This window comes from Synchiropus splendidus, chromosome 13 (genome assembly GCF_027744825.2).
Source record: "Synchiropus splendidus isolate RoL2022-P1 chromosome 13, RoL_Sspl_1.0, whole genome shotgun sequence".
NCBI lineage: Eukaryota > Metazoa > Chordata > Actinopteri > Syngnathiformes > Callionymidae > Synchiropus > Synchiropus splendidus.
The window spans coordinates 16,018,448-16,041,361 of record NC_071346.1 but is presented as its reverse complement, the minus strand read 5'-3'; the positions used below and the strand labels follow the sequence as shown (position 1 = coordinate 16,041,361).

General features: G+C 44.3%; 2 protein-coding genes and 1 long non-coding RNA gene across 15 annotated transcripts in view; 1 reads left to right on the top strand and 2 right to left on the bottom strand.

Annotated features, from left to right (window-relative positions):
• Nucleotides 1-449: 449 nt before the first annotated feature.
• Nucleotides 450-2,317, bottom strand: fitm1l (fat storage inducing transmembrane protein 1, like). Its single transcript, XM_053883938.1, has 2 exons — nt 1,613-2,317; nt 450-1,476 (listed from the first exon to the last, which is right to left on the bottom strand). Exons 1-2 carry the CDS (start codon nt 1,789-1,791, stop codon nt 759-761), a joined length of 897 nt encoding a protein of 298 aa, XP_053739913.1. The 5' UTR covers nt 1,792-2,317; the 3' UTR covers nt 450-758.
• Nucleotides 2,318-4,458: 2,141 nt separating this feature from the next.
• LOC128769140 (uncharacterized) overlaps nt 4,459-22,914 on the bottom strand; it is a 57,694-nt gene continuing 39,238 nt past the window's right edge. For 9 of the 13 annotated variants that reach the window (XR_008416355.1, XR_008416346.1, XR_008416352.1 and 6 more), the window contains 2 exons: nt 14,344-21,645; nt 4,459-5,680 (listed from right to left, as the gene is read on the bottom strand). This is a non-coding gene — a long non-coding RNA (uncharacterized LOC128769140). The other 4 variants (XR_008416353.1, XR_008416349.1, XR_008416350.1 and 1 more) reach the window with 4 other exon arrangements.
• LOC128769138 (myosin-7-like) lies at nt 9,424-20,734 on the top strand. Its single transcript, XM_053882482.1, has 39 exons — nt 9,424-9,571; nt 9,647-9,692; nt 9,805-10,008; nt 10,507-10,650; nt 10,733-10,889; nt 10,969-10,996; nt 11,480-11,585; nt 11,655-11,747; nt 11,807-11,870; nt 11,945-12,043; nt 12,106-12,209; nt 12,902-13,040; nt 13,113-13,231; nt 13,300-13,449; nt 13,528-13,698; nt 13,767-14,076; nt 14,154-14,233; nt 14,302-14,507; nt 15,032-15,155; nt 15,236-15,372; nt 15,443-15,698; nt 15,768-16,010; nt 16,065-16,241; nt 16,311-16,456; nt 16,524-16,614; nt 16,690-17,079; nt 17,162-17,288; nt 17,361-17,479; nt 17,542-17,738; nt 17,844-18,027; nt 18,122-18,287; nt 18,354-18,478; nt 18,540-18,848; nt 18,934-19,137; nt 19,221-19,517; nt 19,579-19,683; nt 20,157-20,252; nt 20,326-20,460; nt 20,610-20,734. Exons 3-39 carry the CDS (start codon nt 9,808-9,810, stop codon nt 20,628-20,630), a joined length of 5,820 nt encoding a protein of 1,939 aa, XP_053738457.1. The 5' UTR covers nt 9,424-9,571; nt 9,647-9,692; nt 9,805-9,807; the 3' UTR covers nt 20,631-20,734.

Sequence of the window (22,914 nt, the reverse complement as noted above, 5' to 3'; positions counted from 1 at the left end):
TAATACGTGTAGATTGCTTGAACAATCTGCACATTTCTTTTCAATATATTGCATAATTATTCAGCAACTTTTTTTTTTACTATACTCACAGTTGTCCTCTTCTTGATGCCAGTTATGTAAATTGCTATATTCCCATCATTATTTAGAACCTTTATGATCTATAACAGCCAAAAGCTTGTCGACTGCTAAAGGAGTCACCACAGCCACCATCGTGGTATCTGGAGCCTTTTGGACCTCTGACAAACACACACCGCTGATCTCTTAATAAACTTCTATGTTTTTCAGCAGAAGACACAGTTATGACATTTTCCATAGCACGGATGCACAACGCACGGGACAAAAATAATGCACCAGCAGCCATGAAAGACTAGAAGTTTCCTTTATCTGCGTTGTGAAGGACCTGTTGGCTCAAGGTTGTTGAATCACGCGTGAGGAAAGGATTGTGAAGATGTTGTGTCTCAAACACAAGTATGATCCAGGTGATATCTCACTCTGAGACATTCTTATCTATGAAGATGGAACCTGTCTTCTGTGAATCCACTGGCTAGATGACTGTACAAACGCAGACATGGAACACTTTCATGACGTCACACAAACTTCACTAAGACAGTGCTGTGAGATTCGTTGGATCTTCTGGGTCAGTTTCAAGAAAGATACAAACATGTTCACATAAATTTGACCAGAAAATCATGAAGAATAACTAGTGTCCATGCTGTCAACTTAGTAGTTCTGCTTTTGTGAGCGTGAGCTCACTCCAGTTACTTTGTTCTAACATGGCTGTCAAAGTTTGGACGCATCAAAGTGTCCTCCTTTATCTTGGAGTGGTTCTGTTGTCCGTCCTCTGCCTCCACCTTGGTGTTCAGCAGTCCCAGTCCAGGTCTCCCCGGACAGAACCAGCTTGGCCCCAAACGATACCAGCCCTGATATAGTAGTCTCCAGCTTAAACAGCCGAGAGCGCCCCCGATCAGCTGCGTGGGGAACTGCGGGAAGTAGGCGAGGAGACAGAGCAGCAGGAAGAGCCAGAGGCTGAGCAGGAGAACGCAGAAGAGGAAGAGGATCCTCAGCGGGGCGTCTGAGAGTCCACCCAGGCTGAGGTATGGGCCAAAGACGGCGGTCTCTTCTGTCAGCAGCAGACAGCAGAGGCAGAGCAGGAAGACGTCCTCCGACACCTCGTATCCTCTCCACACCATCCCAGCTTTCAGACACTCCAGTTTGCTCTCACCTTCCCGCAGCACCAGCAGTGGCTGACCATTGGTGAGCTCAGCGCCGGAGGTCAGAGGCTCGTAGCAGCTGCCGGTGGCATTTTCCAGGACGTCCAGAAGTTTGCAGAAACCCAGCCAGAGTCCACCAGCAAGCAAGAGTCGGGAAAGATGACGGATGGAGAGGGTGAGGGAGCGGCGGATGGAGAAAGACAAGAGGAAGACGAAGGAGCCGACGAAGATGAAGGTCCAGCCCCAGCCAGAGCGCAGGAACATCCTGGAAGGAAGATCCACCAGTCAGCACATGGCATGAATGCTGATGGGCTGATGAAGCTTCATGAAACACTGCCCTCATTTTCACTCTCTGCTCTATAATAACAGAGACTCTGTGGGTGCAGCAGAGGGCGTCTCACCTGTACAGGAAGTGGCTCCTCCTGGCGAAGACGCTGTGCTGAGAGACCCAGAAGCTCAGTGCCGGACCGAACATCACCACAGACGACAGGAAAAGGTGGAAGTGCTGCCGGAACAGTGTGTTACCCAGACACCTGGCGGCCAGGTCCGTGAGGACCACCAGCACTGTGTTCAGTATCATGTGTGCGGACCTGGTGGTGAGGCTCTTTGGATGAAGGTCACAAGAACAACAGCCAGTCAAGAATGACCAGCAGGAGCAAGGGAATCAATCTTTTGGTTTTAACAATATGGTGACACCAAAGGCTCCGTGGCTGGTGGTGTAGCGTGCAGGTCCACAGCTGCTGGTCCTGATCAGGCTGTTGTGAAGGGCTTCATCCATGCATGTGCTGTCATTCTTCTCCAGTTTCTCAGTGGCAAACCAAAGGCAGAAATCCACAAGCAAATCTACAGTCGAACTCCTGGGGTCTTCCGATATGTCTTTCCCGTGCTGCAGGTCATTGACCTCTTGGTGCTTCACAGTGAAATCTCCGGGTCCTGTGGGATTCCTCCTGAACAGCCTCCTTCAGCTGCCAACATCCACAGAAGCAGCCCTGAGCCTGAGGCAGGGGTGTCACATTGCTCCTGCTGAGACTCCCTAAATGTCAAGTTTGAGCCAATGACACAGATTCAGCTCGAACCGTGACCGACACAACGTCCAGGACTGACCTTCATCGACCCGCCGGCGGAATCATTCGAGAGCGCAGAGGGCTGCAGGCCGGCCTGAATTAAGAGTCTGCTAATATGTTTTGGATTCTTAGTAATGACTCACTCTGTGCTTGTCATGATGTGTGTGCGTTTATTTATAGCTGTAACCTTTGTGCTGTATCTGAGCCGAGACTCAGCTGCTGCAGCCGCCGCTGTCAATCACTGAGAGGACGCAGCTCTGCTTGTGTCTGACCCCCATGAGCATGTTGTGAGGCCAGCAGTCGTTGCTTAGGTTTGTTGGTGGTAAGTGGGAGCATCAGGAGGAAACCACGCCTTCCACAAGCTTCAACCCTCAGATGGTGCAGTGCCCCACATTTCAGACGATACCCTGCAGTTTCTTACGTCACAGATTATGAGTGTGTCACGCCTGTTTCTTGTGCTTGAAGTTTGGAATTTGATAATTGGAATAAAACTGTTGACTGTGTAAACCCTGATTTCTGAAAAAAAAACAAAGAAAAAAAAGAAACTAAATAAAAGAAAAAAAGGTCAGGGTGCTATAAAACATTTCCTGATATTGAGGAAGTCAGGCGAGGTGAACAAGAAATGAGAAACGATAGTTTTAAATTTGACTTCAAACTCGGATCAACTTAACATGCGAGGTAGTCAAAGGTTAAACACTGACCACTAGAGGGCGTCATAACTTCAGTCTCGTGCCATACAAAATGTTCATGAGCAGTTGCTGACATCTACTGGACATACTTTAGTACTACATGCCATTTATCGTGTTCTGACGATCAGATCTGTCGAGTGGGACTCGCCTGACTAAAAGTGCTCGGTCTGGTGCAGTGATTCTTCACTATTGGGCCGAAGCCCATGGTTGGGCCGCGAGCGCCCCCTAGAGGGCCACTTGAAGTTTGTTGTTTTGCACCTCTGGGCTGCGAGACGCTCGTTTTAATACACTTGCCACATGTGGTGGCAGAGCTGTTTATTTATGAAAAATAAAAATATTTTATGATATTTAGACGTTTTATTATATTTATTTTATTCAGAAATGTGTTCATGTTTTTCCAATTTCCTCAACAGTTTGCATCAGGTGTATTTTTTTCTTCTGTACATTTGATGAACATGACTTGCACCTGCTTCTGCCACTGGTTGGACTTTTTGATGACAAATATCTTTGTGCTGATCATGGTTACATGTCAGTTCACAGGGTTTTGGTTTGTTTGAATCAGTTCTATTTGATCCATTTGTTCTGGAAAAGGTGGGCTCCAAGATCGGAAATGTTAAGAGCCCCTGGTCTAGTGTGTTGTGATTAGTTGAACGGGCGCATTTGTTTTCGTATTTTAAGAACAGAGCAGTAAAATTTAGCAATTCAATTCTGGTTTATCTGGGACTTGAACATGTACACTTGGTTTACAAGCTTCTGCATTTGAGTATTTAGGCCCAAAATTTGCAGCAGATGAAATATCCTCAATCAGTCTGGGATCTAAACCCAAGCATATGAACGGCTTTGGTTTGTTAGTGTTGTTGCTATACATCCCACTTTGCTCCGGCACAAGGGTGAAACATGGTTGATCAGATTGAGGTGAGGAGGGACATAAACCCAAACTTTGCCAGGCCATTAAGATGCACCTGCTGGGAACTGAACCATTGTCAGTAGTGATGGACTAATGAAGCTTCATGAAACTCAGCTCAGCAGATGGCGCTCTCAGTAAAAAAAAAAAAATGATGTGAGGTGTCAGTAAAGTTCTTGTTCAAATCCAAAGATTTTATAGCAGAGAGTGCCATCTAGTGGTCTTTGAAAATAAGGACACTCTTTCATCCAGCCCTCACTAGATGTTAGTCTTGAGCAGGGGTGGACAAACCGCTCCTCACATGCCGGGGTGGTGCAGGTCTTTGTACCCACCGATGAAGCTCACACAGCTTAAACACCAGACTGACAAGCTACTGAGCACAGTCTCCAGATATGTGACTGGTGAAGCTGTGTGTGCTAGTTGGGTCGGAACAAACACCTGGATCACCACAGCTCTTCTGGGACCAGGCTGCCCAGCCCTCCCTTGAGACTCTCATTGCTGTCTCAGCTATTTGCTGACTTCAGGTGGTCAACACTTCACTAGTACAGAAAAGACCAACAACTTCACATTTGTGATTTGATGTAGGTAGATGTTTATTTCAGCCCTCCACACAAAGAAACCACTCTCCATTTTCAATGTCAGGAAATGAACAGGAGCAGAATGCAGAAAAACTCTGGTGCTAAATATAAATGTGGGACAGAACAATCTTAATAATTCTCATTGAAACCCTGAATTGACTTAGATGTGACGGACACACGTTCACATGACATGAAAAATCCATCAGAAAATATGTGCCTCGACTACCTGGCCTCTGCAGTGGTGTTCCAGCGTCAGCTGTCTGGGGCCTTCAGGGCACCTGGGACCATGTGAGGGTGACACAACAGAGGAGAGGATCAGCACTTCTCAGTGAGACAAGCTGCGCCACACCACCTGTAGTAAAACTTCTTGGTTCCAACCTTTACTTATGTTGTAACTGAAAGAGTCAGATCTGCGATTTAAGCAACTTTCTGTGCTGTACTTGTACCACAAAGCAAGGAGTTCCTTCTCCAGCGCAGCTGATGGTTCTGGCTCCTGCTGAAAGAACACACACAGAACTGATGTACACAGGTCTCTACAGCCTTCAATTTTAGCGGCAAATAAACAAGCGTAAGTGGCGTTCACACACACAGCGTTGCATCATATTAGCTTCAATACATTAGAAAGCACTAGTTTCTGTGCAACAGAAACATGTCAGCTTCCTCCTCACATAGATCAGTGATAAGCTTTAGCTGTGCGAGGATGTCCAGCCCAGGCCTCCACACCAATGGTGTTACTGCAGGAAGGCAAACTGTCATCGCCGGGATCTGGTCAGTAATCCATCAAAAGTCGGTGGATGACAACGACAGAGCAGCTGCATACAGCCATGCATGTTCCACAGCAGCCGGCCAAAAAGGAAGGACACACAAGGTGGGTGACAGACTTGGGCACAGTCATGATGGGGACGGCGGCTCAAGCAATGACGACACCTGGTGGAAGGTTTGTCTTAAACATGCAGGTCAACGTGCAAGAGAGGAGAGAAATGATCTTCCTCCAGGGGTGAAGGCCAGGAAGACAGCACGGCTGTGTCGTGTGAATGTTTGACAGAGCTACGGTAAATCACCCACATCCAACTACTGAATATTGGTTCTGAACGAGACGGTCGATCAGTTGAGCAAGGAGTGGAACCGCCGTCGAGTGAGTTGATGGATCTTGGCTCCAGCATTGACAGTGTCCCCAGCGACTGCTTCCCAGGGTGCAGCTCACTGATCGCAGCCAAACTGTCTGACTGTTGTTCTAACAATACAAAGAAAACAGAAAGGACAAAGAGAGATAAATTCTGAGGCACAGAATATTTTATACCAAAGTTTACTTTTATCCAGAAACCTCTCAATGTTGCTGCTCCCGAATGAACAACATAGCATCCACCTCTGCTCAAAACCTTTAATAGTCTCAGTTCTTCCACAGTTTGTCCCGGTAGCGTCTCCTCTCATTTTGTTTACCCTTCTTCAGTTCTTCCTTCCTCCTTCCAATGCCATTCGATCTCTGTTGCTCATTGCTGGTTTCCCTCATCTACTTGTTAAAGGTGAAACACGGCCCAATCTCAACTTCACATTATCTATGTTTGTAATATTATGACTTAAATCTCAATGTGTGGCAATAATGCGCAGTTCTAAATAAAAATAATGCAAAGTGAATCTATTCACAGAAGAAAAAAAATGTGGAGGGAAAAGCCTTTTTTGTGCTGAAACACAGCAGGTTGTTTAGCTGGATGCTGTAACAACGCCCGCATTCGCTCCTTGAATCTGCAGCCAATGGTAAATGAGATGTCGGCCCAAAATAACTCCTCTATCAGCAGGTCCTTTGTTTCGCCAGGCCGGTCATTTTCCCCCGTGACTCTGCCTGGACATACTTGTGTCCAGTTCTGGTAAAAGCAACGCTTTATCTCAGCGCCTGTTATCAGGTGAAATGCCACTCAGTGCGTCCGGTAAACAACCATTGTGTGGTCTGGCAGGATCAGCAGGGTCACACAGGGTCTTAAACAAAGGGTTTATTAATATCCAGCTCACACACAGACTAATATTCATCTGGACCCGAGCTGAAAGAACTTTGGCAAACCAAACCTGTTGAGATTCACTGTGACTTATATGATTTATGAAACTACTGGAACAACTTGAAATTCATCTGATGTGCACTGTGTGAGCATCACAAGGTCAAATAAAAAAGCTCTCATTTCGAATACATTATTAGTGCATCCACAAGACATCATAATGCTTTTATAACACTATAGGAGATGAATGTTAATAACCATGTATGGTAACTTGTGTCAAGGTTTGTAAAATATAAGTTGTGTAGTTATAAAGACTCAAGAGCCCTGAACCCTAACCCTGAACAAGTGACGGGCTTATGAGGTTTCATGAAACAGTGTCCGCATTTTCAGAGCTCACTAGATGGCGCTCTCTGCTCTAAAATATTTGGAATTTAACTGCGTCAATGGAACTTCACATCAATTCTAAACCAACAGCACCATCTTCTGAGCACTGAGAAGGAAGACACTGTTTTACGAAGCCTCATCAGCCCATCACTAGCCATAACCGAACCACACAGGATAATGTTCTTTCTTATTCTTTCAAATTCTGCACCTTATAATACATAATAAACCTTAAGTTAATAAACGGTCAAACCTAGTTGTCTACAAGGTTATGAAGTCTCATAACATGAGGCCTTATAAATGCACTATGATGCCTCAACAAACAATAAATTATATATGAGACTTAAAGATGAATTGTGTTTCAGTGACCAAACTCAGTACTTAATGAAAATGAGTTTGGCCAAAACACCAAGCTAAACATTAGCATGACAGCAAGAGCATCTTAGAAAAGCAGAAATGAAAGGAGCAAGTGTGCCCATGGATCTTGTTGCCCTTGCAGATACAAGCACTGGATACTTACTGTTTACCCTCTGGTCAGGACTGGAGGAATGTGAAGCGCCTCATTGGACGGATAAGACTGGAAGAACAAGTTCGCAGACACTCGATGTCATTCTCTGCTCTATAATCTTTGTCCAACTCATAAATGAAACCTCACATATGTTTTTTAAACCAGGAGCACCAACTAATGAGATCTGACAATGTTGACAGTGCTTCCTGAAGCTACACCAACCCATCGCTTGGTTTTAAGGTTTCTAGACAACAAAATCTTCATGCTACTCTCACAACACGCTGAACGAATGATCAACAAATAGTCTATAGTATTCTTCAGTAACTTGGGAAGAATCTACGTTTTTCCACTTTGTTGTCCTCATGCAGACAGCTCCGCAGTCGCAAGATCTTGGCGAGGAAAGCAGTCACTGTAGAGCACAGCATTATTCACTTAAGTCAATCTGTCTGTTAATAAAATCTGATGTTCATCACCCTAATAAAGGAGAAAACCCTTGAGTTATCAAACATCCGCACACATCCCGAATCCCAGACCACTGCGCTGTGCTCCCGTTCCCCAGCACCAGTTTCCTGCAGCTGCACACCTCAGTGTTCAGGGAGTTTGCAAAGTTGTTTTAGGACAATGTTGTGTGGCCAGATATCGATCAGACCCTTTACTGCGCCGCACTTATCATCTAGTGTCAGTTGACAGTCAAGGAGAGAAACAGTTTACTTTCGGCCATTTTAAAAATAGCTCTGTCGCAGACATATCTCCAATCTCTTCTCTTAGGATGACAAACGTTTCTAAAGATAGCTGCAGACCTTTTTCTTTCCACATTAAGTCAGCTCAATCTATTATGACCATGTACAAATACAATTACTTCACTATCTTTATTTAAGGTGGGGTCACATGAATGCAGCTGCTGGGCTTGACCCTCCCGTGCTAATCTGGTAACAACTGGTAACAGCCCTTCAACAGCTGAAGTGCATTCCATGAATCTGGTGATGGACAAATCTGAATTTTTTTCACTCTTTTAATTTCTCTGAACATCAGAGACATGCAGCCACAGACCCCTCCTCTCAGACAGACATGCTTTTAGTGGCGACATACATAAACAAAGCAAAGTTGACACGCGGTCAATAAAGAGACACTGAAGTCACCCCTGCAGGCTGTTGAGAACGAAACGTCAGGGAAGCCCTCAGCTTATTGCAAGCCGATAAGTTGACTAAAGCAACTTCACAAAAGTAGCTGCTTTACAAACAAGCATCATATGTTGTAGCGCAACGCTGGCGGCGTTTCAGAGACAATACTACTTTGTTGTATCAATTTTGAGCTAGCAACAGCTATGCTACGACATTAAAAAAAAAGAATATATAAATATAAAGAATATATAAATAAGAATAATCCTTCAGCATGCATATAGGATTGAATGGTCCAATACATTTTACATTCTTTTATTAAATGCGTACTAAAACAAGTTGTTGTCAGGAAAGAAAGAAGGAAAGAAAAAAATAGGGGAGAATATCTAACTAAAACTAAGTCCAAACTCTCACATAAAATTGAACTCGGTAAGTACATGGCTTTTAGTTGGCAGACAGAAACATCTCCACCAACTCAGTTTCACTCTGACTTCATGAGATGCACCTCAATCCCTGCGAAGGGCCACAAGTGGCCCCAGGGCCGCACTTCATTATGCAGATGGAGTCGTCTCACATCCAGATTAGCAGAACGTCACATACATCACAAATTATAAAAAGCAAAGCAATTTTAAGTAAAAGATGGAGCAATGTCTTCCAAAAAAACCCTCATTGTGCCCTGAAGTTCATTTCACTTTGCTTTGCCAGGCAGCACAAGGAACCTGGTTCATGTCAACGGCCGGTCCGAGCTGGGAAGTGAGTGTTGCCAAAGCAAAGATAAAGGCCGCGGCAGTGGAGGAGTCACATGAGGTATGTGTTTGAAAGTTCCTGGCAATGCTGCAAAAAAAAAAAATGACACTGGTTGGAAGGGTTTGTATCAAGCAGGCAGGGACGGACGCCAAAGTATGAGGACTATAAAGAGCTCTGTCACAAGTATTAAAGTGATGGAGATGACCTCATCGTGTGGGAGTGTGGGGGGAATGTGTGTTTACCTGGTGATGCGAGTGTGTGTGCCTGTGTGTGTGTGCAGGTCAGGGTGGTGACCTGCCTTGTAAGGCAGGTTATCCAGGGTTATATATTGGATCCCCATTTGCTCTTCATGTAGATCTGCAGCGTCCCATTCACCTGCCTTTGTAAGTCTACCCTGCATTATTGCTGCTTGACAGAGCCATGATTAAAAAAAAAAGACTCTTCCATTGTGACTACAGGTTGACCACAGCTGCTGACACCTGAGAGTAGCCTCCATCTGAGCAGGTAAACTTTGGCCTTCGTAGCCGGATGAACCGATGCGAGGGCCCTTCCTTCATGAAAAGCCTAGATGTTTTTTTCCTTCATGGATAACTGTTGAACCACTTTATGTCCGTAGAACATGGGGGATGCGGAGATGGCCGTGTTTGGGGCAGCGGCTCCGTACCTGAGGAAGTCAGACAGGGAGCGCATGGAGGCGTCAACACGCCCTTTTGACATCAAGAAAGAATGCTACGTTCCTGACCAAGTGGAAGAGTTTGTAAAAGCCACCATAGTGAGCCGAGATGGAGACAAAGTCACAGTGGACACGCAGCATGGGAAGGTAGGCAGTGGCACAATGAGGACATAGGGATCTCAGCACTATATGAACAGCAAAAGCACATTCAAATAGCATTGTAAATTTAGCATCACCCACCTGAGATGCAGGAGTCAGTGAGCTCTGATGTGTTATGAGCATTATAGGAACTCAAAGATAATGGAGTTGAACGCAAGGGGGGGGTGACACCGCAGGTGGGATGTGAAAAATAATTTGTTCAAGCTTTCATTTTTGGTAAATCCGTGCAAGTGAGGTGTTAATCTGCCTGATCAGCGTGTGATTCGGAGCCCGTGTTCTAAAGCGAGCATGAATGAAAGCTCAAACTGGAGTTAGAGTTAAGCTTCAGTTGTTGCCTCTAGCACCAGAGATGGAACAAGCCAGTGCGACCACCTGGCCATGAGAGAGAACTGCAGGCTCCGGCGCTAACACTGTAATATAGTGGAGAATGATGTTTGATTTGGGACTGAGAATATATGAATACATTGTTTTCATCTCTATTTAAAGTCTGTGACCGTCAAAGAATCGCAGATTCTGCAACAGAATCCTCCGAAATTCGATAAGATTGAAGACATGGCCATGCTGACTTTCCTCCATGAGCCTGCTGTGCTGTTCAACCTCAAAGAGCGTTACGCAGCATGGATGATCTACGTGAGTCAGCTGTGAAATTAGCTCACATCATTTCAAGCATATAATATCAGCTGTCGTCTGTCACAATGGAAATGTTCCACAGACCTACTCTGGGCTTTTCTGTGTGACTGTCAACCCCTACAAGTGGCTGCCAGTCTACAACCAAGAGGTGGTCGTCGCCTACAGAGGAAAGAAGAGGAGTGAAGCTCCTCCTCACATCTTCTCCATCTCTGACAACGCCTACCAGTACATGCTGGCAGGTACTTTCAATCTGATCTCACTGTTTCTCCTGATACCATGCTCAAACTGTAACAAAATTAACTGTATTTTACCCTGCAGATCGAGAGAACCAGTCGATTTTGATCACGTATGTACATAAATATATATAAAAATAACAATATAACATTTTGCCTCATTCATTTACACATTTCAATGCATTTACAATGTCTTAAATGTAACCTCTTAAGACTTGCACTTTTGTCTAAGCAGTATTTTTTATTTTCACTGTGCTATCTGGGATAAAAAAAACAGTAGTTTTTGCACTTATTTATATTATTATTACAATGACTATGTTTATGAATACATATGAAAACATGTAAGTTTCTTATGAAGCTACACAGTACATACACAGAGTGGTTTCTTTTAGATAGTATGTTACACAGTACATTTTCATTTGGTAGCAAGCTGCTGACATCTGAAAAAAAAACAACTATCATAGTGGTGAAACGCAAACATGTCATATGACGCACAGAAATTCTATTGCCGTAAAATCACAAAACCCCATTGAAAACACAAATGATTTCTATCAACTACTGCATGTGTTGATCATCCACGACTGGTGTGTTTTCAGCGGAGAATCTGGTGCAGGAAAGACTGTCAACACCAAACGAGTCATCCAGTACTTTGCAAGCATTGCAGCTGGAGGTATTCGTAAAGACCCGAACGCCAAAGATAAGGTAATGAAACACTTCATTTTTCCACTACATGATGAGAATCTAACATGCACTTCTCTCTCTGAAAAATAGGGTACTCTGGAGGATCAAATCATCCAGGCCAACCCTGCTCTGGAGGCTTTTGGCAACGCCAAGACCATCAGGAATGACAACTCCTCCAGATTTGTAAGTGATAAATAAGCGTGAAACACAAATGATTTCTATTAAAATATCTTCTCTGTCAGGGTAAATTCATCAGGATTCACTTCGATACCAGGGGAAAGTTGGCCTCTGCCGACATTGAAACATGTGAGGGCGCAAATATGCTTATGGGCTCTTTCTTTCTAATGCTGAAGAGTCACTGTTTTCATTCTACTCCACAGACCTTCTGGAGAAGTCCCGGGTCATCTTCCAGCTGAGGGCGGAGAGAGACTATCACATCTTCTACCAGATTCTCTCAAATAAGAAGCCTGAACTCTTGGGTACTTAGCACATTGCTCCTATGGCCGGCCATTTTGACACAGTCACTCCACCTTTCTCGTAGAGATGCTGTTGATCACGATGAATCCCTACGACTATGCCTTCATCTCTCAGGGGGAAACCCAAGTGGCCTCTATTGATGATGCAGAGGAGTTGATGGCTACAGATGTAAGACTTCCTGTTTGTCTTGTGTGCTGTTTGGTGAATTCCAGATGTAGCCCAGCCACTGACTGCACTGGGTCCAATCTATTTAACCCTCCCATTTCAATTACTGTGAATGCAAGGCACACATATTCTCTTAGCGCACAATTTTCTCTGTCACCATACATCATTTTTTTTATGGTGTTCACGTGAATATTATGCTATGCCATTATTAAGTCGGCCATAGCGAGTTTTTGCTGGCACTGGATTGTTAGTCACCAACATAACTCAAGATGTTGCTTAAGGATTTTGAGGATCATTTTAAATGGGCTAATTTTGATGGTGTTCTGTAGTTCCACGTGGCTTTAGGAAGGTTTCGAGAGAATCATCTTTGACTTGTTTGGCCTCTTGCTGATGCTGCTAATGCGCTCAGCTCTGTTCCGAACTAGCTAACAAATGGAAAACATCACTTCATAACACTTATGGGGCGGCTCAGAAGGACTCTGTGGTTACAATGCGCATTCACTCAAGTGGCATGAGTTAGATTCCTGATCTACGGTATGTGCTCAGCTTTGGCTGAGAGTCAGATCTTGAGACTTGAATGAACTATTGTCACTTCAAGCTAGACATGTAGTCCAGCAGTCTGCTCTCTTTGAGTGCTTCAATAATTACGTATGAGGTTCAAGATACTTTGAAGCAAATATTTCTACTCCAAACAGAGTGCATTTGATGTTTTGGGCTTCACACAAGAGGAAAAGAACTCTGTGTACAAGCTGACTGGTGCCATCATGCATCATGGCAACATGAAGTTCAAACAGAAGCAGAGGGAGGAGCAGGCAGAGGCGGACGGCACCGAGGGTAGGAATTATTTACAAAAGTGAGCACGCTGAAGAAAGACGGGTGGGTTTAGATCTCTTCTTGTCGTCTCAGATGCTGACAAAGTCGCGTATCTGATGGGCCTGAACTCTGCCGACCTCATCAAAGGTCTCCTTCATCCAAGAGTCAAAGTAGGAAACGAGTGGGTCACCAAGGGTCAAAATGTTGCTCAGGTGAGAGAGACACTTATCTTACAGTTAGAAACGCGGCTCACAGACAGTAACATATTGTTGTGCTTCAGGTGACCTACGCTGTTGGGGCACTGTCCAAGTCAGTGTATGAAAAGATGTTCCTGTGGATGGTAATGAGAATTAACCAGTCGCTGGAGACCAAACAACCCCGCCAGTACTTCATTGGTGTACTGGACATTGCTGGCTTTGAGATCTTTGACGTAAGATAGTTTGCAGATTACATGAATTGCATTGCCCTAAAGCATATGAAACAACCTCAATTTTATTCCTTCGGACAGTTCAACACCTTCGAGCAGCTGTGCATCAACTTCACCAATGAAAAACTGCAACAGTTTTTCAACCACCACATGTTTGTGCTGGAGCAGGAAGAGTACAAGAAAGAGGGAATTGAATGGACCTTCATAGATTTTGGAATGGACCTGCAGGCCTGTATCGACTTGATTGAAAAGGTACGACACCTTGACAGTCAGGCAACAAAACTATCATGGAAACACATACTGAAGACTGTTCTCTGTAGCCCATGGGCATCATGTCCATCCTTGAAGAGGAGTGCATGTTCCCAAAAGCCAGTGATGCCACTTTCAAAGCAAAGCTCTACGACAACCATCTGGGGAAATCTGCAAATTTCCAGAAGCCCAGAATCGTGAAGGGAAAACCAGAGGCTCATTTTGCCCTGATGCATTACGCTGGCACCGTTGATTATAACATCAACAACTGGCTGGTGAAGAACAAGGATCCTCTGAACGAGACGGTTGTTGGACTTTACCAGAAGTCTAATCTGAAACTGCTGGCAGTTCTGTTTGCAAATTACGCTGGAGCTGATTCAGGTACAGTCGACTACCTCATCATAAATATATATTTTTCAACAACAAATGCAAACTGCAGCCATCATTATTTTTGCTAGTGATGTCCGAAGCAGCTGAGGGCAAAAAAGAAAAGAAGAGGAAGGGGTCATCATTTCAAACAGTCTCTGCCCTCCACAGGGTACGATTCTGTAGATCAACTTTCTTTTGTCCACACTAATTTTGGATGGTTTTATTTCCACATTAAAGGAAAACCTGAACAAGCTGATGACCAACTTGAGGTCAACTCACCCTCACTTTGTCCGCTGCATCATCCCCAATGAGACCAAGACTCCCGGGGCCATGGAGAACCCTCTGGTGATGCACCAGCTGCGCTGCAACGGTGTGCTGGAAGGCATCAGGATCTGCAGGAAGGGCTTCCCAAACAGGATCCTCTATGGAGATTTCAAACAGAGGTTGAACAATCCACTTGAAGATCTGTGTAATGTTATGGGCGACTGTTGTGTTTACTTTTTAGACAAGGAGAAGGAGGGGGGTGATTTCATAAGGTGAAACACAATATTTAATGATAAGTTGACACTTAACTGCACAGAAACAAGTTCTGTTTTAGAGGGCCAAACATCCTAATCTTTTCCAGATATTCTGGGTGAATACAGAGACATTTCCAGGTCAATCTAGAGCCATCATCTGTGGGTCATGTCTTAGGTCAGTCCCAGGACCTACTCCCAGTTGGACATGCCTCTATGGAGATCAGGGGCAGTAAGTGAGCCTACACTAGCTTGGCAACTCCGGAGTAGATGACAGTTCAACCACCAAATAAAACTGAATTGTTTTCATTTATGGTACAGGCCAAGCAACATTATCAACACTGTTGGAGAACACTTATTGCAAGACATAATCTAGTTGGGACTGGCTGGCGTACGTGGAATTCACCATGGCAACAAGGAGTAGATAAACAACCAGCGCATTATCCTTTCAGGTACCGCATTCTGAATCCTGCTGCGATCCCTGAGGGTCAGTTTATTGACAGTAGAAAGGGAGCTGAGAAACTTCTCGGGTCTCTGGATATCGATCACAATCAGTACAGGTTTGGACACACAAAGGTACTTATCTCACTTTACTGACTTCTTTCATTCAAATGAAAATGAAAAGTTAAGGTGACTTAAATGTTGTGTGAGCCAAGGTGTTCTTCAAAGCTGGACTGTTGGGTCTACTCGAGGAAATGAGAGATGAACGTCTCTCCAAAATCATCACCGGAATTCAAGCGAGATCACGAGGACTTTTGTCCCGTATTGAGTATCAGAAGATGGTGGAGCGCAGGTATTTTCCGATTCTGAATTTGAATATAAAGAATAATCAATGTCATGCAGTTGTCTTTTTCATCTTCCAGAGACGCTTTACTTGTGATCCAATGGAATGTGCGTTCTTTCATGGGGGTCAAGAATTGGCCCTGGATGAAGCTTTTCTTTAAGATCAAACCTCTGCTGCGGTCTGCTGAAGCAGAAAAGGAGATGGCTAACATGAAGGAAGAATTCCTCAAGTTGAAAGAATCATATGCAAAGTCTGAAGCTCGCAGGAAGGAACTAGAGGAGAAAATGGTCTCGCTTCTCCAAGAGAAGAATGACCTTCAGCTCCAAGTTCAAACGGTGCTAGTGACACCTGCGTAGATCTTTTAAAAGTGACGATGAGATGCTGAAGTTGTCAATTCCTGGCAGGAACAAGACAATCTCTGTGACGCTGAGGAAAGATGTGAAGGGCTGATCAAAAACAAGATCCAACTGGAGGCTAAAGCTAAAGAGCTAACAGAAAGACTGGAGGATGAGGAGGAGATGAATGCTGAGTTGACAGCAAAGAAAAGAAAGCTGGAAGACGAGTGCTCTGAATTGAAGAAGGACATTGATGATTTAGAGTTAACCTTAGCAAAAGTGGAAAAAGAGAAGCATGCCACTGAGAACAAGGTACCAAAAGTTTGTGAATTGTTAAGCATAAAATGATTCTAAAATTGTCGACAGGTTAAAAACCTGACTGAAGAGATGGCAGGTCTGGATGAGATCATCGCCAAGCTGACTAAGGAGAAGAAAGCATTACAGGAAGCCCACCAGCAAACACTGGATGACCTGCAGAGTGAAGAAGACAAAGTCAACACTCTGACCAAGGCCAAGACCAAGCTGGAACAGCAAGTTGATGATGTAAGAAGACTTATGCTTTTTAATGTGGCTCTTGAGTGACAAAGCAGTAATGTTTATGGATATATCCAGCTTGAAGGTTCTCTGGAACAAGAAAAGAAGGTCCGAATGGATCTCGAGAGAGCAAAAAGGAAGCTGGAGGGTGACTTAAAGTTGACCCAAGAAACTGTCATGGATTTAGAAAATGACAAACAGCAGTTGGAAGAACGCTTGAAAAAGTAAATATGACGTCTTTTTTTTTCCTTATTCAAAATTAATATTCATCAGTGAACATGGTTGATGCAGGAAAGACTTTGAGATCAGCCAGCTGAATGGCAAAATTGAAGATGAGCAAACATTGATCATTCAACTTCAAAAGAAGCTGAAAGAGTTACAGGTAATGAAAGACACTGGAGAGATTACTTTAATATGCCAACACGTAACACAAATGATTGTTTGAAATACTTTGAAGGCCCGTGTTGAGGAGCTGGAGGAAGAGCTGGAGGCAGAGCGAGCTGCCCGAGCCAAAGTGGAGAAGCAGAGAGCTGACTTGGCAAGGGAGCTGGAAGAGATCAGTGAGCGTCTGGAGGAGGCTGGCGGAGCAACATCTGCTCAGATTGAGATGAACAAGAAGAGGGAGGCCGAGTTCCTGAAGCTGCGCAGAGACCTCGAAGAGGCCACTCTGCAGCACGAAGCCACCGCTGCGACACTGAGGAAGAAACAGGCCGACAGTGTGGCTGACCTCGGAGAGCAGATCGATAACCTGCAGAGAGTCAAGCAGAAACTGGAGAAGGAGAAGAGCGAGCTACGCCTGGAACTGGATGATGTGGTTTCCAGTTTGGAGCAAGTAGTCAAAGCAAAGGTAGAAGACATTTAAAAACCTGGAAACATCGCTGAAAATAACAGAGAAAACAATCGACCTAATGTGCGTCTCCACTTTAAAGACCAACTTAGAGAAAACCTGCAGAACATTGGAGGATCAAGCGAACGAATACAGGATGAAGTGTGATGAAAATCAAAGGACTCTCAATGACTTCACCACTCAGAAAGCCAAGCTTCAAGCTGAGAATGGTCAGCACTCATCCAGGAAATAGCACACTCACCAGACAACTTGTAGCAGCTTTACATTTTTTTCCAATGCAGATGAATATTCAAGACAGCTGGAGGAGAAGGAATCTCTTGTATCCCAGCTAACTAGGGGGAAGAATTCATACAACCAGCAGGTTGAGGATCTTAAGAGACAACTAGAAGAAGAGATCAAGGTAAGTGAATGACTTATGTAAAATCAAAATAACATCAAAATGCTCATGCTTCTGTGGACCAGGCCAAGAATGCACTAGCACATGCAGTGCAGTCGGCCCGTCATGACTGTGACCTGCTCAGAGAGCAGTACGAGGAAGAACAAGAAGCCAAAAGTGAGCTGCAGCGTGGCATGTCCAAGGCTAACTCTGAGGTGGCTCAGTGGAGGACTAAGTATGAAACTGATGCTATCCAGAGGACCGAGGAACTGGAGGAAGCCAAGTAAGCTATTATAATACAGGAAATTGAAATTGTTTTGAGTAAAACCCCTGTACTGAAATACAGGTTCAATTACATTTCTAAAACCACTCTATTTGACTGTCACAGAAAGAAGTTGGCCCTGCGTCTGCAGGAGGCTGAGGAGGCTGTCGAGGCAGTCAATGCTAAATGCTCTTCTCTGGAGAAGACCAAACACAGACTGCAGAATGAGATTGAAGATCTCATGGTCGATGTGGAGAGATCTAATGCTGCTGCTGCTGCCCTGGACAAGAAGCAAAGAAACTTTGACAAGGCACTTGACATTTAAATTGTCTACCTGTCAAGAGATTGGGGCGAGGAAGCTGGTTTAACTAGAGGTACGGTATTCACATTTTATTTCTGTTCAGATTCTGGCCGAGTGGAAGCAGAAGTATGAGGAGTCTCAGTGTGAACTGGAGAGCTCCCAGAAGGAATCCAGATCTCTGAGCACAGAGCTCTTCAAACTTAAAAACTCATATGAAGAGTCTTTGGAACACCTGGAGACCATGAAAAGAGAAAACAAAAACCTGCAAGGTAATCGTTGGTGACACTCACCTGGATCCGCTGCTGGTACGAATAACTCATTTCCTCTGCTAACAGAGGAGATTTCTGACCTAACTGAGCAACTCAGTGAGGGAGGAAAGACTGTGTATGAGTTGGATAAGGCACGTAAGCTACTGGAGCAGGAGAAGGGTGAGATTCAGTCTGCCCTTGAAGAAGCGGAGGTAATTCCAAGATTGAAATCACTAAATGATATGTCAGCTACTGACTTAATTTCCATCGCAGGGTTCCTTAGAACATGAGGAAGGAAAGATCCTGCGAGCTCAACTAGAGTTCAACCAAATCAAGGCTGACATGGAGCGCAAGATCGCTGAGAAAGATGAGGAGATGGAGCAGAGCAAGAGGAACATGCAGAGGACCATTGATACCCTGCAGAGCTCTCTTGAAGCCGAGTGTCGCAGCAGAAATGAGGCCCTTCGTTTGAAGAAGAAGATGGAAGGAGACCTGAATGAGATGGAGGTCCAGTTGAGCCAAGCCAACAGGCAGGCAGCTGAGGCCCAAAAGCAGCTCAAGTCTGTTCATGCTCATCTGAAGGTGGACTCAAAAATCAACCCAATAACAGTTCCAATATTTGAGGGGCAGTTAGGATCATTTATGCTGACTGTGCTCTTTTATTAAGGATTGCCAAATTCAACTGGATGAGTCTCATCGCCTCAATGATGATCTGAGGGAGAACACTGCAATCGTTGAGAGGCGCAACAACCTGCTTCAGGCAGAGCTGGAGGAACTCAGAGCCGCTCTTGAGCAAACAGAGAGAACCCGAAAACTTGCTGAACAAGAGCTGCTGGATGTTACTGAGAGAGTTCAGCTACTGCACTCACAGGTCAGCACCAAACAAGTCTTCCTGTCCTATTATGAGGAATGAATTAAAAGTATTGACACTGATCACACGTCTACGACGTTCAGAACACCGGCCTGATAAACCAGAAGAAGAAGCTGGAGGCTGATGCATCCCAGCTTCAGACTGAGGTTGAAGACGCAGTCCAGGAGTGTAGAAATGCAGAGGAGAAGGCCAAAAAGGCCATCACTGATGCTGCCATGATGGCTGAGGAGCTGAAGAAAGAGCAGGACACCAGCGCTCACCTGGAGCGCATGAAGAAGAACATGGAGCAAACCATCAAAGACCTGCAGCACCGTCTGGACGAAGCTGAGCAGATCGCCATGAAGGGAGGAAAGAAGCAGCTCCAGAAGCTTGAGGCCAGGGTGCGTCTTGTCTTCATCAGAGTGTGACAGCTGGTGAGATAACTTTATTCATGTCATCTAGGTGAGAGAGCTGGAAAACGAAGTAGAGGCGGAGCAGAAGAAAAACGGCGAAGCGGTGAAAGGAATAAGGAAATATGAGCGCCGCATCAAGGAGCTGACTTATCAGGTCTGTAAATCACCTCTCAGCTCCTGAGAACATAAAAGCCAGCAAGTTTTTGTTTCTTAATAGCTACCCATCGACAGTAGAATATATATAACTGTGGTCCCACAAACAACAACATTACTGATTGACAGTGGAGCAACAAGCCGTTCACAACTTAATTTGAGACGTTCATCCCTTTATCTCACAAACTTCTAACTGAACTTCAAGTACGGACTGTTTGTGCCTAAAGAAATCCCCATTGCTCCCCACAGAAATATTAGAGGTGAATGCAGACACATCATAGCTCAACATCAGAGGGAAGAGGTGGAGTTTCATTCACACAATTGCTCAAATTCAAATATTATAGGGCTGAGAGCGCCATCTACTGTGTGTAACCATCCTAAATTTCATTAGCAAAAAAACATGAGCCTAAGTTATGTTATAAAAAAAATTAAATGAACAAAAACCCAGAAATAACAATTACCTTTTTTTAACAGACTGATGAGGATCGCAAAAATGTTGCTCGACTTCAAGATCTGGTGGACAAACTGCAGCTGAAGGTTAAAGCCTACAAGAGATCAGCTGAGGAAGCTGTACGTACAGAAACACTTCAAGTCATCCGTCTGTGCCTAGTGCCACTGTCTTCAACTGTATTTGTCAAATCAGGAGGAGCAGTCCAACGCTCACCTTGGCAAGTTCCGCAAGCTGCAGCATGAGCTGGATGAAGCTGAAGAGCGTGCTGACATCGCAGAGTCACAGGTCAACAAGCTCCGAGCCAAGAGCCGCGATGTTGGTCCCAAGGTTAGACACATGGCCCAGGCACTGACACACTTCAGTATGAATCTTGGCTCTGCCACTTAATGACATAGCTATGCTTTGCTTTGTGGTACTAAACAAAGGCTAATGTTATTTTCTTTTTTTCTGCTCCACAACCTCCCCTGCTGAGACAGAAAGGGTTTGATGAGGAGTAAGGTTTTCGGACTGCTCGGAAAACCTTTTGCCTGCTGTGTGAAGTAGATCTAAAATGTAGAAATGTAGCATATAATAAAGTCGAGCATTAAGCTAATTTGTTGTCCTTTTTACCTGTTTGGAGTGAAATCTTCCTGTGATGTAGTAACTAAAGCTTGCATGATAATTTGCAACTGGAGAACTGTCATGTAGCATTGCAGAATGTGTGCGGGAGGAAAACAATTGCTTTGCGTCAGGCAGATTTTCATCGCAGAGGACCCGACAATCTGATATTCAAGATCAGTTGATCTCTTGATCCTAAAATAGCACTGAAGAAAGAGTCAGAGTGTCAAGGTCGACATTAAAACCAGCACCCGCTCTCATAATCCTGCTCCAAATCACTTGCAGCTGGCCTGCGGATCCAAACTTAAGTCCACCTCTTACTCCAAATGACAAGGATAGACGCTTGCAAAGTTTCAATACACGCAGTTAGTCAGAAACTCATCCACTGACTCAAGCGGGTTACAGTTTATGAGAGGCACTTTGAATTATGAGAAATGAATTATACAGCACAGAGAAGCTTCAGAAACTGTGATAGCACATGCAGGTTTGGGCTAAAACTTATTCCTCATCTGCTTGGCTGGCAATGTAGTAAAACAAGATGAAAATTAATAATACAGTATTCAAAAATAATACTCCTACCTATTGTCTCTCAGTGTATGTTTGTGGTCAGCTAGCAAGAGGTCTCTTTTCTCTACACATGAGAGCATGAACCTGTCATTCAGGGAATTGGGAAAAGGTATGGTTATGCAAGCATGTCAGCACCCCTGCAGGGAGCTGCACTGCATACCACCTGGTACGTGCTGAGGATTAACAATATGATTAACAGCACATCAGAGGTAATATTGCACATGATTAAAAACACGCTCACTCCCAGGGTTCCAATGAAGTCTGTCCAGCCATTAAAAGCCTTGTAGAAACACCCATAGCTGTAGATCTCAATGAGTGGTTTTGGACCAAAATGGGTTGCAGTCCTTTCTGTGGGCAAAAAAAAAAAGATTTTATTTGACCATACAATCATCAAGTTGTTATACTGTGTTGTATATATAATAATATAATAATAACATAAACATAAACATACCATAAACCTGTGCTTGTCAGAAATATTACTTCATAATCAGTTTTAGAGTTTCCATATAATGTCACAGGGGCCACGCAAATACAGGCTCAAAACTAATACAAAACTATCTGTGTTCTTCGACATACATACATCTTCAATTTCACACACACACCTAGGGGCAATTTTAGAGTGTTCAATTAACCTAGTGAGCATGTCTGTGGGAGGAAACTGGCGTACCCGGAGATAACCCACGCAGGCACAGGGAGAACACGCAAACTCCATGTAGAGAAGCCACTGGTCAGAACCCGTAACCTTCTTCCTGCAAGGCGAGAGTGCTAAACACGAGGCCGGGCAGTCTGCCAGACTAATCGTCGGATAACCATTCACAGTCCCGAGCCCAATTTAGCCAGTCGACATTGTCAACATCTCCTCTCACGACAATTATTGTGGAGTGATTTTAATTAAAATCCATTTTCGGAATGACTTCAGAATAAAAGATCACACGCTTGACTCCACTGATACACGAGAGATTCAAACCCGCCATTGTTCGTCAACAAACACAGAGGATGTTGTCTCTAGCAGCGAGTAAATAACTCACCAGGATTGTATGTCACCTAATGAGAAGGATGATGGTGCGAACAGGCTGTGACAAACAAAGCATTTAAATCATGTCTTCCTTGACATGTGTACGTTTGACCTCCAAGGTCTGTGTTGTCCTTAACACTGTCATGGAATCTCACACTTGCATTTGGAAGCCTGACGCCGAGTGTCAGTCACGGCGACAGAGAAGTTATCAGAATGGAAATAATCTTGCCGCTGTTAGCAGCTGTTGACCCTCCTTTTATCACTTAACCCTTGAAGAGTCTGAGATTATTGGTGCCTGAGACACGCTGTACAATGAACCTCCATACGTACTTACAGATCTAATCCAATAATGAGTCATTATCTTATGATGCATGTTTAGAAATAGGTGTCTAGCCTCCAGCAAAAGACACCAATAAACTAAGTGTCATTGTCAGAAACGTTCACAGTAAGTGCCAACTCTCCTGAACGTGGCTTCTCAAATGTATTCTCTTCTCTATATTGGACTAAATAGGCTGCATCTACTCCTTTTGGTGTCCCGAAACGTGACGTTGCTGTCCCTCACCATGTTTCAGGGAGTAATTCTACCTGAGGGCTTTACAGTA